Consider the following 18,648-nt stretch of genomic DNA (forward strand, 5'->3'; position numbering starts at 1 on the left):
AATGTGAACAGTGTGGGGTAACAGAGTCGGTGCAACATGTGCTGATGGAATGTGTGAGATATGAAGAGGAGAGGAAGACCTTGAAAGCAGCAATGGAGAAAAATAAGGAAACATTTAATTTAGGAAACTTGCTAAAAGCAGACAATAAGACAAGTATGGGGCGACTGATGGATTTTGTACGGGAAACAAGGTTAATAGAAAGGATTTAAGATTCTCCGTCACTAAGGGGTTCTAGTCTGTAACTGCCTAATCTCCTGTTCCAACGTAGACTCAGTAGGTGGCGGTAATGCTCCAGACACTGAGGAGTAAACTGCCATTAAACCAAACAGAAGAAGAAGAAGAAGAGAGCGCGAACGCGAACACGTTTTGGGCACGACCCTCACTCATATCAGGACGGTGGATGCAAGAAAGTGGATTAAACTGTGGAACTTGTGAAGCTCGGAAAAATAACTACAGTGGAATTCCCCCGGACGACCCGGACCTGCAGGAGTGCAGCTGGAGGACTCGCTCGGAAGGAGAATCGCATTGGTATGCAGCCGTTTTGTCCTGCTAAAGGCTAAATGCTAAACCGCTAATTCAACACAACAACAGCTAATTTCACGAGCTACCCGCTAGCATAAACGCGAGCGGCTGTTTTATTTTGTGTAAAGCTAAAAAACTAAGGTGGTAATGCCGCGAGCTAACCGTTACCAAGGAAGCTAATGTCGCGAGCTAACCGCTAGCACGGATGCTAACGGTGAAATGCTAGCTCCAATACCACGCAGCCCTGCTATGCTGACACACACACACACACCAAGCACTGATGTATTAAGCACTGATGCAGTTATGGTGAACTGTGTGTGTGTCTGGTGCTTTATTTGTGCATTGTAAGCACATTAAGTCATGTTTACTTACTGTGAAAAGGTTTTATATCTTGGTTATTTTGTTAATTAATATGTTAAATGTTATGTGAAGAACATAAAAAAATATAATACTGTTGTTAAGAGGAAATAATAATTATTTTTATATCATAACATGATATTTTGAGTTGATTATTTTTGCTGTTAACCAATTGTGATATTATATTGCAATAAGAGTTCAGTTAAAGCAACTATTCTCTACAGACATGGATTCAGTATAATCTTAAAGTGATTTATTTTCAATAATTCATATTTTGAGATCTGAGAAAATGAAAGTATGTGTTCTGATCCTACTTATTGTAGGTCAGGTTTTTTGAGATACCCTTGGACTTGGACTGGATCTGCTTGGATGACGGAGCCAGAGTGATGTTGATGGCGAGCCTGACCCTGGAGGATCATTAGATCTACGACCGCGGAATTGAATCCTTTTTTCACTTTTACATATATGCACACACCACCACACACAGTAGTGTGGCGTGACTGATTCCCACCTGAACGGTGCGCACACAGTAAAGTGAACTGACCAAACAATAAAAGAGACTCACGCAGCTGCAAAAACATTTTTTATTTTAACTTGGTTTATTTTTCATACTTACCCGGGTAAGGTTGTTTTGTGTATTTCCTGTGTTCATACTGTTTTCCCACTGTAATAAATAGGGAAGCATACTGTTTCTTAAAAAGCCATACAGTTTCTGTGTCTTCCTGGTGTCGTCGTTAATCCTGGGCTCCGTAGTCAAACCTGGATCTTCTGTTATCTGGCCATTAGTTTAAGTTACTGTTATAGTTACCATTACCCACTTTCCTCAGAAGGGTTACATGTTACAATACATATATCTAAAAACCCAACTGAAAGAGAAAATATGAATGTATGGAGAGTAATAAGTGAATGTCAAACTAAACTTAACTCCTGGTTGTTAAGAGACATCAGCTTAGTGGGTTGAGTTTTTCTTACTAAGATGGAAAGCATATTGAGATGTATCTATCCAGCATATTCTTTAGCCATTCCTAACAGAGCCATTAAGAAGATTAACCAAATCAATTTTGATTATATCTGGAAGAAAAAGACACACTATATTAAGAGAACAGAGATGACCAAAGAATACAAAGATGGAGGTCTACAGGCTATTGATTTTGATTTTATAAATGGTACACTGAAAATGAACTGGTTAAAAACCTTCCTTAACAATAACAGCTTTTGGTATCATATCCCTAGAGAAGTCTTAAGTAAACTAGGAGGCATACAGTTTTTATTAAAATGTGATTTCAATATTCAGAAACTTCCTGTGAAATTATCCCTGTTTCACCAGCAAGTCCTCTTATATTGGAAACTTTTGTACAGTCACAATTTCACCCTGCACAACACACCGATATGGAACAATAGATACATTATAGTTAAAAACAAGTCGTTATATAACAAGGACTGGATGGATAAAGGTATTTGGTCTCTAATTCATTTAGTTGACGATGATGGGTGTGTGATGACTTACAAAAATTTTTGCCTTAAAATTGATCTAGTAGTCAGTCGTAACTCCTTTGCATCCATAATAAAAGCCATCCCTGTCCCTATTTTAGGTTTAATTCAAGGGATTGTTTCAAACTCAACTCACATCACTCCTAAGTTTCCACATCTCCTAGCTGGAGGATTTGACTCTGAGAGTATTAAAATTCCAAATAAAACAATTAGAAAGATGTTTGATAATATCACATACCCTTTACTGTCTTTTTGAAACTCCATTAAACTAATCTTTTCCAAAGATACTATATACTCTTTATGCTCTAAATACTTAAAATTTCCCATAAATCCAAAACCAAAAGAAATACATTTTAAAATTTTAAATGGTGTGTACCCATCTGGGGAATTATTACAACAGAGATTTGGTTTTGATACAAGTAAATGTGTATTTTGTGATGATACTGAAACAACTGATCATTTATTTTTCCAATGTATGTTTTTGAAAGCACTCTGGACTGATATCCACGACTGGTTGCACACAAAGATCCAACTTGAACCCTTTTCTCAAAAGGACATTATCTATGGACTTACTATGGACAATAATGAATGGGACTTTCTGGTAAACAATATATTAATTCTTGGACCCCCTGGCTATGCGTCGCGGACCCCACTTTGAGAACCGTGGCTTTAGAACAATATTAAGTAAAAGTAAAAAGTATCCAAATAATTGAAAGTAAGTAATTAAAAGTAAGAAAGTATTTCATATATACACATATATATATATATATATATATATATATATATATATATATATATATACACACTATATTACCAAAAGTATTCGCTCACCCATTCAAATGATCAGAATCAGGTGTCCTAATCACTTGGCCTGGCCACAGGTGTATAAAATCAAGCACTCAGGCATGCAGACTGTGAAACAAGACATTTGTGAAAGAATGGGCCGCTCTCAGGAGAGTCAATATCAGTATAGAGTGCCATTGAGACTTCCCAATGTCACACAAAAAAAGATGAGATTTTCCACTGAACTCCATATCCATTGTATACAGTAGACCTTAAGCTGTTAGAAATGCATGTTGGTCAAGCTCCTGCACCTTTTATAAATTGACTGCAAGCATAGAAAGTACAAGCGAATTGCAAAATGTGTCCACCCTGTCATGGGACAATTTCTAAATAGAGTAAATATATTCTAATCATATATTGATTACAAAATGTACATTTTCAGAAAGGTATTTGGTCCCTCGTTCAGGAATATATTTTAGTTTCTGGAAAACATCTCTCAAAAATACAGAAATTATGGAAAATATGTTTGTATATGTAAAATCTGTGAAAGTTGTACTTTCATTTCTGAATAAACTCTATAAATAAAGGTATCTGGTCAAACTTTGAAATAATACTGTTTGGCCCTAATCTCTTCAGAGCAAAATCACACAAAAGGTTTTGATAACTTGTGAAAATAATTATTTATTCACATAAAACATGAACATGACGGGGTGGACAATGACATGACGGGGTGGACCTTGGCATGACAGGGTGGACAATAGTGAAGTGCCTCATATATATTTAAAGGAAACAATGTTATGGTTTTGTCAACAAATGTTTTTTGTCAAAACATGACTTTTTTCACCTACTGTATTTTGAATTGTGCACAGGTAGGCTACATTTGGAAATGACATTCAACAACAGCAAAAATAAATAAATAAAACCTTCAACTAGAGGAACAAACAAGATTGATATAAACAAAACAAAAACATGTTGGTCCCTAAATGTAGGCCTACAACAAAAGGTATAAACATAGGTATCCTTTCAAATGGTTTCTTTCTCTGCATATGTTTTGTCCTCCACTTGACTTCTGAAACACTGAAAAACTTATAAAACTGTTATAAAACTAGACTTGATGACGGGGTGGACAATGACAGGGAGGACGTTTCTGGCTGAAGTTTGCATTTAATGAGCACATGGTGGGCCATTAGCTAGCAACATGTATCAGTTAGGAAGGTGACTGTGTATACTTTAACAAACATATTTTGAATTTCTGAAAAGCATTTATATAGATTCATATTTTGCAATGACAGGGTGGACACATTAAGATTGAACACATTCAAGTTCAATCATAAAATGATGAAAATGTCAAAATATAAATGTTGATATGTACTCTCTGCAGGAGCTATTCTTCACTCCATTTGTAAAAGACAAAGCAGTGGTAGTGATGTCACTGATTACAGCAGGGGGTTTCTTATAGTGGCAGTAACCACCTAATGACGGGGTGGACAGCAAATCCAGGGACACATGCAAAATGTTTATTATTATTATGAAATTAGACCATAAATGATCCAATTGACTCATTTTATTCAAGTACTTGATGAGAGCAACAAGAGCATGTAAAAGGTTTGTACATTGTATATCATTTATCTACTTATTTCACTCAGTGAAGTTAGTAGAGAGGAGTTTGGGACATGGCAAAATCACATGCATCTAATCATAGAACATTTTTTTAAAATATGAAAAACACCCTTTTAAAGATGTATCTTTGTACCAATGTGTGTTTAAATGTTTGGCCATTTATAATAAACCCTCAGAGTTTTGTTATTTTGCAAATTTTTCATGAAAAGTGAGTGATTTCTGCCCGGGACACCAAATGGTACCCTATATTGATATTGACTCAGGAGCTCAGTGAATTCCAGCGTGGAACTGTCATAGGATGCCACCTGTGCAACAAATCCAGTCGTGAAATTTCCTCGCTCCTAAATATTCCACAGTCAACTGTCAGCTCTATTATAACAAAATGGAAGCGTTTGGGAACAACAGCAACTCAGCCACGAAGTGGTAGGCCACGTAAAGTGACGGAGAGGGGTCAGCGGATGCTGAAGCGCATAGTGCAAAGAGGTCGCCGACTTTCTGCACATGTGACCTTCAGATTAGCCCAAGTACAGTACACAGAGAGCTTCATGGAATGGGTTTCCATGGCCGAGCAGCTGCAGCCAAGCCACACATCACCAGGTGCAATGCAAAGCGTCGGATGCAATGGTGTAAAGCACGCCGCCACTGGCCTCTAGAGCAGTGGAGACGCGTTCTCTGGAGTGATGAATCACGCTTTTCCATCTGGCAATCTGATGGACGAGTCTGGGTTTGGAGGTTGCCAGGAGAACGGTACATTTCAGACTGCATGGTGCCGACTGTGAAATTTGGTGGAGGAGGAATTATGGTGTGGGGTTGTTTTTCAGGAGCTGGGCTTGGCCCCTTAGTTCCAGTGAAAGGAACTTTGAATGCTTCAGGATACCAAAACATTTTGGACAATTCCATGCTCCCAACCTTGTGGGAACAGTTTGGAGCAGGCCCCTTCCTCTTCCAACATGACTGTGCACCAGTGCACAAAGCAAGGTCCATAAAGACATGGATGACAGAGTCTGGTGTGGATGAACTTGACTGGCCTGCACAGAGTCCTGACCTGAACCCGATAGAATACCTTTGGGATGAATTAGAGCGGAGACTGAGAGCCAGGCCTTCTCGACCAACATCAGTGTGTGATCTCACCAATGCGCTTTTGGAAGAATGGTCAAAAATTCCTATAAACACTCTCCTCAACCTTGTGGACAGTCTTCCCAGAAGAGTTGAAGCTGTAATAGCTGCAAAAGGTGGACCGACATCATATTGAACTCTATGGGTTAGGAATGGGATGGCACTTCAGTTCATAGTATGAGTAAAGGCAGGTGAGCGAATACTTTTGGTAATATAGTGTGTGTGTGTGTATATATATATATATATGTATGTATATATATATACACTACTCACAAAAAGTTAGGGATATTCGGCTTTCGGGTGAAATTTCAGGATGAACCTAAAATGCATTATAACCTTTACAGGTGAACTTAATGTGACCTTCTGTAAACTTTTGAATGCACATGTCCAACTGTTCAATGTTTCAGTACTTTTTGCACAAGTTGCTGTTCTCTAACAAGGAGTTTAACGGCAAAATTCACAACAGGTGTTTGATCCATGAATCGGCCAATAAATTTCCTGGTTCAATTAGAATTGGTATTTAAACAGTCCTCCTCATCACGCTGTTCACATTTTGACATCATGAGACCAAGACGACACCTAACAATTGATCAACAGTACCTTGCCATTGCGAGGCTTCAAACAGGATGTTCTCAGACAGAAGTGGCCACTGAGCTTAGAGTGTCACAGAGTGTCATCAGTAGGTTGCAACAGAGATACAGAGAGACTGGAAGAGTCACAGAAAGGCATAGAAGTGGACGTCCTTTGGCCACATCCCACACTGATGACCGCTTCATTGTGAACAGTGCCCTGCGGAACCGGATGATGAATGCCACTCAACTCCAGGCACGTTTAAGGGAGGTGCAGGCACCCAAGTGTCACGTCAGACCATTCGAAACCGTTTACATCAGCATGGTCTGCGTGCTAGACGACCTGCAAGGGTACCTGACACACCACCAGGCACAGGTGTCATCGTCTTGCATGGGCCAGGGAGCATTTACACTGGACGAGGGACCAGTGGGCCTCAGTGCTGTTCTCTGATGAAAGCCGATTCATGTTGAGCAGAAATGATGGCCGCCAACGATGTTGGAGACATCAAGGAGAGCCCTATGCATCAGCCACTGTTGTCACCAGACGAGCCTTTGGTGGTGGTGGTGTTACTGTGTGGGCAGGTGTGTCTAGTCAGTATAGAACTGCCCTACACTTTGTGAATGGTACAGTGACAAGCCCATACTACCTGAATAACATCATTAATCCAGTCACTGTGCCCCTGCATGAACAACACAGGCCTAATTTCATCTTCATGGACGACAATGCTCCAGCTCGTCGAGGTCGTATCATTAGGGAACGGCTGCTGGAGACTGGGGTACCTCAAATGGAGTGGCCTGCACTTTCTCCAGACCTGAATCCCATAGAAAACCTATGGGATCAGCTGAGTTGCCGTGTAGGGGCTCGGAGCTCTGTACCCCAGAACCTCAATGTCCTGAGGGCCGCCCTTCAAGAAGAGTGGGATGCCATGCCTCAGCAGACAATAAGTCGACTTGTGAACAGCATGAGACGTCGTTGTCAAGCTGTAATTGATGCTCAAGGGCACATGACAAGTTATTGAGACATTGACATTTTTTGTTGTGGTATATCCACCACTGTTGTTGGCTTTTGTTTCAAGAAATTGTTTGAGATGAGGAAATCACCAGTGCATGCTTCTACTTAAATGCCCTACTTTCATGATATAATATCACTGTAGCGTGAACTTTTTACATTTTCCGTAAATTTCACCCGAAAGCCAAATATCCCTAACTTTTTGTGAGTAGTGTATATATATGTATATGTATATATGTGTATTTGTGTATGTATATGTATATGAACGGATGGATGCCTGGTTCCCACTGTGAAGCATGGAGGAGGAGGTGTGATGGTGTGGGGGTGTTTTGCTGGTGACACTGTTGGGGATTTATTCAAAATTGAAGGCACACTGAACCAGCATGGCTACCACAGCATCCTGCAGCGACATGCCATCCCATTCGGTTTGCGTTTAGTTGGACCATCATTTATTTTTCAACAGGACAATGACCCCAAACACACCTCCAGGCTGTGTAAGGGCTATTTGACCAAGAAGGAGAGTGATGGAGTGCTGCGGCAGATGACCTGGCCTCCACAGTCACCAGCCCTGAACCCAATCGAGATGGTTTGGGGTGAGCTGGACCGCAGAGTGAAGGCAAAGGGGCCAACAAGTGCTAAACACCTCTGGGAACTCCTTCAAGACTGTTGGAAAACCATTTCAGGTGACTACCTCTTGAAGCTCATCGAGAGAATGCCAAGAGTGTGCAAAGCAGTAATCAGAGCAAAGGGTGGCTATTTTGAAGAAACTAGAATATAAAACATGTTTTCAGTTATTTCACCTTTTTTTTGTTAAGTACATAACTCCACATGTGTTCATTCATAGTTTTGATTCCTTCAGTGAGAATCTACAATGTAAATAGTCATGAAAATAAAGAAAACGCATTGAATGAGAAGGTGTGTCCAAACTTTTGGCCTGTACTGTATATATATATATATATATATATACACGGTATTAATACAGTAGGTTCGTGGCTGTGCATTTATAAACTAAATGCAAGTGTGTCCATTGTGTGTGCGCGTGTGTGTGTGTGTGTCACGGACACGTCTTGGCATGGCTGTTTGGAGGCGCAGCGCGAGTCGCAAACTCGCTCGCTATATATACAACTATAACTAAACCAATAACTTTAAAATGAACAGCATCGCATTGGAAATTAATATAACAGCAGTGGCTGTAATCGGATGTCTGTGGCAATGCAACAACTCTATCGCCACGTGTTGCATCCCACGCAGTTTTTGGAATGAAATAGTTTGTTTTAATATTCTAACACATTTCTGTTCTTGTTAATTTCGTCAGCTATTTTTCAATTTAGTTTTAGTCTTAGTCTTGTGTCAAATGCCCTTATTAGTTTTAGTCATATTTAGTCAGCTTGTATTCTTTTTTGTTTAGTCACATTTTAGTCGACGAAAAGTCTTGGCATTTTAGTCTAGTTTTAGTCGAAGAAAATCCAAAGTATTTTTAGTCTAGTTTTAGTCAATAGTCTTTTTTTAGTCTTTGACCTGCATCTTGTTGGCTTTTTTTTTTTTTAATTTAACAATATGTTAAATTATTATTATTTTAAAAATATCAAACAGACCTAACAACTCAGCTACCAATGAATGAGCAGTACTATGCATGTGATAACAAAGATTGAAAAATAATCCGAAGTGATACCTCTTCTCTGAATAGACAAGCTAAGCCAGTGTGCTGCTGTTAGCCAGTGAAAATAGAGGAGTGGCAACTCTTCACTTTGTTACACAATCTATGTCAGTGCGCTGCTGTTTTAACTTTGTTCTCACCGCGCTACGCTTCAGACAGCGCCGGTGGGTGTGCTCCTCAGTCACACACACACATTCTTATACAGTATATATGTGTGTGTGTGTGTGTGTGTATCTATCTATCTATACATATGAAATACTTTACTTTTAATTACTTACTTTCAATTATTTTATATATATATATTAGAGCTGAAACGATTACTCGAAGTAATCGAGTACCTCGATTCTTTTTTTGCCTCGGGTAATTTTTCCTGCCTCGAATCGCTTAATAAATAAATAAATAAAAATATAAATCCGCGGTGTTTCGCACGGACTATTTTTAATGTGGCACAACCGCGCGTTAGTTTTTTTCCTCCTGCGCTGCTGTGTGCTCATGCCCATAGATATAGAAACGTAGATGCCACGTTCGCTATTGCCGTACATCACCACTATGAGTCTGTCGGTCCGCCATATTGCGCAGGGCGGAAGCCAACATTCTACACGTTGTAACCGCAGTAACCCCAGAGTAAACCGACTGTCACTTGCTTAATCCTGAACCGATTTTCAAGAAATTTGACTTGTTGTAAACGCGAGAACTTGAACATGATACTGGTTACTTATTGGAATTAAATTCAGATACTGATGGTGGGTCTAATCAGCTCTAAATATCAAAACACCCCCTGAATAGCCACAACTTACCTCTCAGGGATATGCAGGCTACTGTCTGATGAATAGGGAACATCAAATGTAAAAGAATATTAACAATTTCAACTTGAGTGTCTCCAAATATATAGATTTCTATATCCATTGTATTGTTAGCCTATAAAGCCGCCTGGTTGCTTGTTATTCAATTAATAATAATAAAATAAATTCAGTAATAAATAGAACAAAACTATTTTTTCCCCAGACTCCAGTTAAGAGAACACCCAGTCAGTTCATCCGTACACACCCAAGACACATGATAAATCCTATTTTTTCCATCTTCACAACATGTGAAAGACCTAAGTTTGTTGTTCTGTTTCCACACCACACTTAAGCTTGCCCATGTTGTCACCTGTAGTAATCATTTATTTTTCAGCACTCTTGGCTTGGCCTACACAGAACATCATTTTCATCTTCATTAATTCAGACATGCAATACAAAACTAATTATAATATACACATTCATTCAACCTTTATTTAATCAGGTAAGTCCCATTGAGATCAAGATCTTATTTTCAGGAGACCTGGGTACATAGATGCATCTACAAGCAATCAATATAAAATGTAAAATATTAAGTTGAGAATGATTAAAATAATACCACATAACACACAATGCCACATAATGACAGCATAATAAAATAACACAAGCAACACAATAAAAATGTCATGGAATATTATGAAAATCTGGGAATAAATTCCTTACCAAAATTTTTCTTCACCAATGTGTTTATAAAGGTGTTTAATAACACATAAAAAAATTTAAAGTCAGCTCCCGTAGGAAAATCTGTGACAGCTAATGAAAGTTCGGATAGCCGGGAAAACTGAAAACTGAACACAGTCCTTGCAACGCATGGTTTGCCCAGTTCTGTCAAAGTCCTCTGCCTTGAAATGACAGCTACAGAGAACCGTGGTCTCAGTGGGCTTAAAATCCTTCCTCCTGGCAGCTATGGCCCAAGCTTTCCGAGATTCAGGATCACTCGGGCACCTTTGACAAAAAACAAAGCCATCAGCAAGCCGTAGCATTAACGGTTGCTGAATGATGCAGCTAGTGCATTAAGCCAAAGTTAGCAGCATAAACATAGCTTACTAGATGTAGCTAACATAAACACACTCCTCTGAACATTTTTTTTAAACTAAATTATACAAAAAGATCAAAATATCACGTTTAACTTTACTTTAGTCATATACTCAGTAAGTTAGCTAAGCTGGAGTAAGAGGCTGGTGATGTGAGGTTACTAGCGTTAGATCACCACCACAGTGTCAGCTCATTTTCATGACAGTTTGAAGCAACATTTTACGATCACTAACTCTAAACAGTTCAATACAATGAGACTGCCACTTATACCTGTGAAAGGTCATCCCACCTTGGCGATTTTCTACTCAAAATCAGCACATGAGGCTGGCATATTCGCTGCGGTCTGCTGTCTCACTCCCGGGCGCTCCCACTCTGTTGCTCCCATAGACATGGTTGCCACCAGGGGTGGACTGGCCATCGGGCACACCGCCGATGTGCTAAGTGGGCCGACAGTCCCCTGACACTTTTTTTTTTTTTTTTTTTTTTTTTTCATTATTATTGAAATAGCTGACCGTAAGATCAGTAGATCAGCGGCCCGATTGACACTGGGCTGGCCCAATCACATTGCTAAACAGCCCCTTTTGCGTAGTTTGGTCCCGCCTGCATAATGATTTCGGCAAATAAAGTCATTGCAAGAGTTTGTTTACTCAGCACCGGGCCGGCCCCTGAGACACGCTGCTCTGCGGCCCATTGGTTATTTTTCTTCACTGACACGGGGCTGGCCCAATAATATCACGAGCCTGTGGCTCGGTGAGCCGGTGTGCAGTGCAACGCAGGTCGAACGTTATCTCATAGGATCTACTGAGATGGAGAGAAAACGCAAAAGTGGCGCAGAGAAACTGCGAGAAAAAAAAGCGGCTGTCAATTTTCAAACCGATCGGACTTTTTCGCTTTTTCGTAATTTATCAATATGAATGAAGAAGAAGACCAAACAATGCCAAAGGAACACAAATCCCGATGGTAGAGCGTATAGTGCCCCCGTCTGCCATGCAGGAGGTATTCGGTTCAATTCCCCACCCGGACAAAAGTCGGATTTTACTTTATTTACCTCACTTTGTTGTTAACCATGACAGTGAAGTGATTCTTATCATTCTGCCTGTCACTGGCTAGATGACACACACAGTGGTATTTAGGGTTTCTGTCATTTTCATTTCTGTACTCTTTTTGTGAATTTGTAACCCAGGTGCTAAATTATTATTATCATTATTATTATTATTATTATTATTATTTTGCCTTGTTTTGTTTTGGGTTTTTTTTGTTGTTGTTGTTTTTTGCCTTTTTTAATGCCTTGTTCTAACTTTATGGGGAGATATACATACCAATCGAATCAGATTCAGATGTAAAGGATTTGTGTGGTATACTTTGTTTGTCGCCATGACCTTCCTATGTGCAGTTTGGGCTCATTCTCCATTCATGTTGATAGGCACCTGCACTTACTGATCTGAAATAGATGCCTAAAAGGTGTTGGCCAGTTGTGGCCTGTTCAATAGAATAAAAAAGTTCAATTCCTATTCATCTATTGTATTTTATTGTTCCACTATAGTACTATAGGCCAGTATGATTGGGGCAGCCAAGTAATTTGACATATTTGAACAATTTTTAAAAAAGTAACGTAATAGTTACTTTTCCTGGTAATTAATTACTTTTTAGTAGAAGTAACTAGTAACTGTAATTAATTACTTTTTCAAAGTAACGTGCCCAGCACTGCTGATGGCAGCTAACTAATTGCATGGCATTATGGTTTTAAAGAGTTGCACAGTTGTTATACACATTTAAGAGAGCAAAAAGACCGGAAAGGTGTGCGTTATCGAATGTGGTGGGCCGGTCTGGTCCAAAATGCCCGGGCCGATTTTTTGTCCCAGTCCGCCCCTGGTTGCCACTACCAATATGGCGGCTCCGCTGACGTATCGCCATATAGCAAACGCGGCATCTACGTTTCTATATCTATGCTCATGCCGAGGTGTGTGTGTGTGTGTGTGTGTGTGTGTGTGTGTGTGTGTGTGTGTGTGTGTGTACCTGGTATTGCTAATGTTGTGGGGACATAAATCTGTTTACACAGTCACGCTGTGGGGACTCCCTTATGGGGACAAAAAGCAAGTCCCCATAAGGGAGCACCATTAATTTCAGGGTGAAGACTTGATTTAAAGCTAAGATAACTTTAGGGTTAGGTTAAGGTTAGGTTAGGGTTAGGGTTAGGCACGTAGTGGTTAGGGTTAAGGTTAGGATAAATCTCCAGGAAATGAATGTAAGTCAATGTAATGTCCCCAGAAGTGATGGAAACCAACATGTGTGTGTGTGTGTGTGTGTGTGTGTGTGTGTGTGTGTGTGTGTGTGTGTACCCCTGCGTTCCAATACTCATACTACCATACTATTTAGTAGGGAAAAAAATAATTAGTATGTCCCAATACATACTAAACTACATACTTTGTAAGGGCAGCTGCAGTACATACTAAAAGTAAAAAAGTATAAGTATGCGATTTGGAACGCAGGGCTTGTCTCTGTCTATGACGATGATGGTTTAGATGTGCGACCAGATGATCGCGACGTCATATCTGCGCGACTAATCACATGGCATGGCATCTATCGCTTGTCAGACCTAAGTTTCTTATGTTGATTTACTGCTGTAAATCATGGATGTGCCTGTGTCAGAGGATGACAGTTTTGGAATAGAAGTCATTCTGACAGAAGGGGAAACCAAAGCTCCGTCTTGTCCGCACGGTGAGGCGTAAATAACCAGGACACCGCAATGTTGTTAAAGAGGTGGTAGCTACATTTCTTATCGGTATAATATATACCAGCACAACAAGACTTAAGACATTTTACCCAGTGGTGTAGTCTACGTGATACGCAGGTATACGCCGTATACCCACTAGAAAAGGTCCCGAATTTCCGTATAACCACTTAAAAATGCGCAGAGATACGTATCAGTATGTTTTTTTTAGACATAACGTTCACTTTCCCGTTCATAAAGTCGCCTTTTCTGTGTTACGAAGCGGGCTCTTTTTAACCATAGGGTCTTCCGTCAGCCGTGACGTTTCGGGGGACACTACAGATGGAGCTAACGTTAACGTTTCAGAAAGGGAGCCTCTGTGTGTGTGTGTGTGTGTGTGTGTATGTGTGTGTGTGTGTGTATGTGCGTGCGTGCTTGTACGCGTTCATGCATGTGTGTGTGCGCGCGCGCGCGTATACCCACTAGAATAAACTAGACTACACCACTGATTTTACCTGTACATATATGTGTCGTCTAGTGCAGTCGGCATCGATACGATGCACCAGTAAGGTCTTATTAAAAGAAAAAAAAAAAAAAAAAAGTAAACAAACTTTAGGATTAAATTTAGGATCAGCCTCTACAGTGGTGTAACGTTTGGTTATTGAAATCTAGGCATAACAGGCGAACCAATAAAAGTCGAAATGCCATTGTACAGCGTGTTGCTTGATGTATTGGATTTATTCTGAGTAAAGAAATGATATATATTAACTTCTTAAGTCTTAAGTAATGTTCTACATATAAAATTATGTATTTTTGCTCACAAGCAACGCAAAATTAAACAGATTTCATTTTTCAGTAGTCTGGCATTACTTGTTTCAATTAATGGGGGATGGGCATGTTACACCTGATGGCAAAGAACCCAATTTGCATAATAACTGACATACTGTTTATATTGTCTTTTGCAGGTCCCACTTTGTTATTTGAGAAGCTTAGCAAAGGAGAGGAGAGGGGCAGGAGGTTTTATGCTTGCTCAGCCTGCAGAGATAGAAAAGACTGCAACTTCTTTCAGTGGCAGGATGAAAAGGTAAACTGCCAGTCTCATTTTGTGTCATAGCCAAATTCGTATTTTTAATTTCATTATACAACCTGTTGTATAATAAAACTTCCTTGTATTTTTTTTCTTTTCTTTTTTTTTTGTACGATGTTATGTCTGATGTTTGATTGGTCATTAGAACTTTCATTCATGAAAATGAATGTTTTGTCTATAAGGTGTCAGAGGCCAGGCTGCTGGCCAGACAGGCAGAGAACCAGGCCAGGAGACCTGCCTTCACCCATCAACAGTACTGCTCCAGGTATGAAGACAGCAGGTTGTAGTTGCTACTGAGTCTATGGTAAAGCCGCCTCTTCAGGCATGTTAGCTAAAACCCTTGCAAGGGTGAAAGTCACTAATTCCATTAATTCATGTTACGGTACTTGAATAGCATTGATGTGTTCACTTTTAAAGTCAGTAATTTTACTTTTATATAGGTACATTTTTTGCTGTATTGTAGTTAAAACATTTTAAAACAACTATACCAGTGATTTTGCATATTTAGTATAATAGCTACAAAATGTATATACAGTTGTGCTCATAAGTTTACATACCCTGGCAAAATTTATGATTTTTTGGCCAATTTTCAGAGACTATGAATTTCTTTCACACGTGGTTGGGTGAAGCCATTTATTTAGAAAAAAACTGTTTGTTCTTTTTAAATCATAATGACAACAGAAACTACCCAAATGACCCCGATCAAAAGTTTACACACCCCACTTGTTAATACCGTGTATTTCCCCCTTTAACATTAATGACAGCTTGAAGTCTTTTGTTGTAGTTATGGATGAGGCTCTGTATTTTCTCAGATGGTACTTCAAACTTTCTTTGAAAATCGAGGGATTTTGATTATATGTTGCAAAATCATTACTAACCACAGGTGATTTCATTGCAATAAAATAGTTTGTGCAATGCAAAATATGGATAAATAGTAGTAAACAGGCCAAACATTAAAAATCACTGATCACTGATTCTTTGGAATTTGGATATTCTATATTATTGGAGGTTTTAATTTTGAAAAAAAAAAAGTGAGTTAAATTACAAAATCTGAAGGTATATCATTATAGGCCAAGGTCTTGGCTGTTCAGCAATGCACTGGTGCAACCTCCTCATTTTGCATTTTTTTCATAAAAAAATGTAAGTTATTAGGCTACTTTGTTTTTGTCAACACCGTCACCGTAATGTTTTTTTTTATTTGAAAAACATATTTTGTATTAAAAGAGACCATTACTTCAATAGCTCAACACCCCCAAAGAGACATATTGTAAGCATATTCATTTAAAACAAATATAACTGCCTCTGACGGTGGTGACACTAATCTGACGGTGGTGACAGTGGCTTCATTACAACATACAATTCCAAAATTTATACCACTCAAGTCAATGGTTTCTTGCTTAACAACTTTATTTAACTATTTGGTACAAAAAATAAGAATCCTGAGCACTGTTATAAGCATTTTTCAGACTTCAGTCATCACCGTCAGAAAAAAAAAACCTGACGGTGGTGACGTCTGACGGTGGTGACAAAAACCTACTCTTTCACATGATAAGCATGAGTTGTTCACATTAGCCAGCTTGTTTCCCCCCTGTTGCTACCTACATCAGACCTCTTCTTAAAAAGTATACATTTATTCCATAATCTAATCTAATATTTTTTATACAGAAGTCACGGTGTTGACATGTTATGGTTGTGACAGTAGCAGTGTCCAAAAATATGAAGAGATTTAAGAGAAAATAGCAAACTTACAGGAGCCTGAGTGGTCTTGAAGCATGCAGTAGAGCTTAAGGTTTGAAAAGGGGTCCTCAGGAATGCAATTGACCTTGTAGTTTTTTTTATTATTATTTTTTAAATAAATATCTAACGGTGGTGACGAATATGTGGGACACATTTTGAGCAACCACAAAATAATAGTAAATATTGTTCAAAACTCATCGTTTGTAGTTTTTAATACATGTTATGATGTACTCTTTCATGTGGTAAATATATTATTCAATGAAATTATTACTTTTTGTTGTTTTAATCATGTTGAAATGATTATCTCCTATCCGAGGACAACTGGTTTTGTAGGCCATGGGCCAACATATAATCACTAAATTAATACAAATTAAAAATAAACCTATAAAAGAACCTTACAAATGTGCAATGGACCCCCTGATTATGCCCTTGATTATTTTTATTCATTAAAATGTTGTAAATTTCCAACAGAAATAGCATTTTTCTTAGTAGGACATGATTTATCCAAATTCCCAAGAATCAGTGTGATATCAGCCTTTAAATCACATCCACTACAGTGTACAGAGTTTATAGGCATTGAAAGCATCACAAACTGACAAATTATGCAATCTTCCACAGTAAGTCAGGTTAGGCAGTTGATGCAAAGAGTTATCTGCCTTTTTCCTTGGGGTTTTTTGTAGCTCTGTTAAAAGAATCTAGTTTGAAATTGTTTTTATTTCATTTTCATTTTCATTTTTTTTTTTACAGTAGTACTTCCATTTAAGTAAAACATGAACAAAGCAGCAGCACTTATATTTGAGCAGCAATTTTTAATACTCATTCCACCACTGGACTGTGATATGTTTCACTGATAATATGAGGGAACATAATGCCAAACTGCATTCAGCAATCTGGCAGTTTATTGTTGTTTTATGGGAAATGGCACATGCTTCATATAACATGACTTTAAATGTTTCACTAATTACTAGAAGTTACAAATAACTGATTGACCAAGCAGCCCTGTTCCAGTAAAATCTCTGCTCAGTCCTGCCCTCTGTTGTGTATTTTGGAGGAAGAAGATTGTGGGAATAATAGGCAAACCAGTTCTAAAAGTTGACATTTCCTTAGGAGTGGTTTACTTCATCAGATGAATGCCAAACAGAGTGGACCCTCATGATGTTTAAAAACCCTTTAAATTATTTTGTAAGAGATGTGTATGTTCACTGATAAGCAAGACTGTATTAAATCGTCATATTGCTGAGTGGAGTTTGTTGTTATTTTTCTGCAGACAGTAGAGCATTGGGTCAGCTGGTGCTGTCACAGGGTCCATATTCATCCTTAGTCATTAAGTCATGGACTGATTTTGTAAAAACGAAAAGTGCTGTAATCCACAGTGCTTTCATACAGTGTAATTCCTGTCATTGCTTGAAAAACACATTTAAAAATTGCTACTGTGGCCAATGACAATGCCTTTTGTTGGAAACTACAGGCTCTTGTCTGAACAACAAGCACGCATTCAAACTTATAAATTATTTTTCCTGTCATGGCCAATTTCTAAGGCATTTAACTTTTTTAAAACGATATCTATAGTTATTTTAGTTTAGTTTTTGTACAATGAAAAGACCTTTTAAATTTCGTTCTATTTATTAATGTATTTTTTAACCTGCTGTCCACTTTTGAACTGCATCCCACCAGTTGAGAACCATTGTAATAGAGACCAGAATGTAATTGGCTATTAGCCCGGTTTTGTACAGGACTGAAAGTACTGTGACATCAAATCCACATAGGCAGTCAGACTTTGGTGGTTAGCCTGTTTTCATGGACTGTAATGTCTCCCTCAGGTTCAAAAAGTTTGTTTCCCTCCTGGAAGATGACAAAAAATTCTGTCAGGACTGCCAGATGCTGTTTCTGCCGGGTGAACTCAATGCCCACGCCTCCCACAAGTCTCGAGCCATCAGTGTGGCCCAACTGAGGAAGCCCAGTGTGCTGCTGTGTCCACTGGAGAACAAGAAGAGCAATGCCCAGTATCTGTTCACCGACCGCAGCGCACACTTCTTGTTGAACACCTTAGCTGGCAATGGTTACAGCAAGGTGCTGTGTGTGGGCACACCAAGGTGAGAGGCATTATTTGATGGAT

The 18,648-nt window shown here is 38.9% G+C and overlaps 1 protein-coding gene and 1 long non-coding RNA gene across 2 annotated transcripts in view; both read left to right on the forward strand.

Moving 5' to 3' along the window:
* Positions 1 to 338: 338 nt before the first annotated feature.
* Positions 339 to 1,583, forward strand: LOC115376537 (uncharacterized). Its single transcript, XR_003929816.1, has 2 exons — positions 339 to 528; positions 1,203 to 1,583. It is a non-coding gene; the product is annotated as an uncharacterized LOC115376537 (long non-coding RNA).
* An 11,947-nt stretch (positions 1,584 to 13,530) lies between these two features.
* The window catches only part of zcchc4 (zinc finger, CCHC domain containing 4), a 33,067-nt gene continuing 27,949 nt past the window's right edge, over positions 13,531 to 18,648 (forward strand). The window contains exons 1-4 of the mRNA XM_030076192.1: positions 13,531 to 13,716; positions 14,674 to 14,792; positions 14,978 to 15,060; positions 18,353 to 18,625. Of these exons, the coding sequence (XP_029932052.1) occupies positions 13,629 to 13,716; positions 14,674 to 14,792; positions 14,978 to 15,060; positions 18,353 to 18,625 (563 nt within the window). The 5' untranslated portion in view covers positions 13,531 to 13,628. The remainder of the gene's footprint in view (positions 13,717 to 14,673; positions 14,793 to 14,977; positions 15,061 to 18,352; positions 18,626 to 18,648) is intronic.

The sequence above is a fragment of the Myripristis murdjan genome, chromosome 18, assembly GCF_902150065.1.
Source record: "Myripristis murdjan chromosome 18, fMyrMur1.1, whole genome shotgun sequence".
In the NCBI taxonomy this organism is placed as follows: Eukaryota; Metazoa; Chordata; class Actinopteri; order Holocentriformes; family Holocentridae; genus Myripristis; species Myripristis murdjan.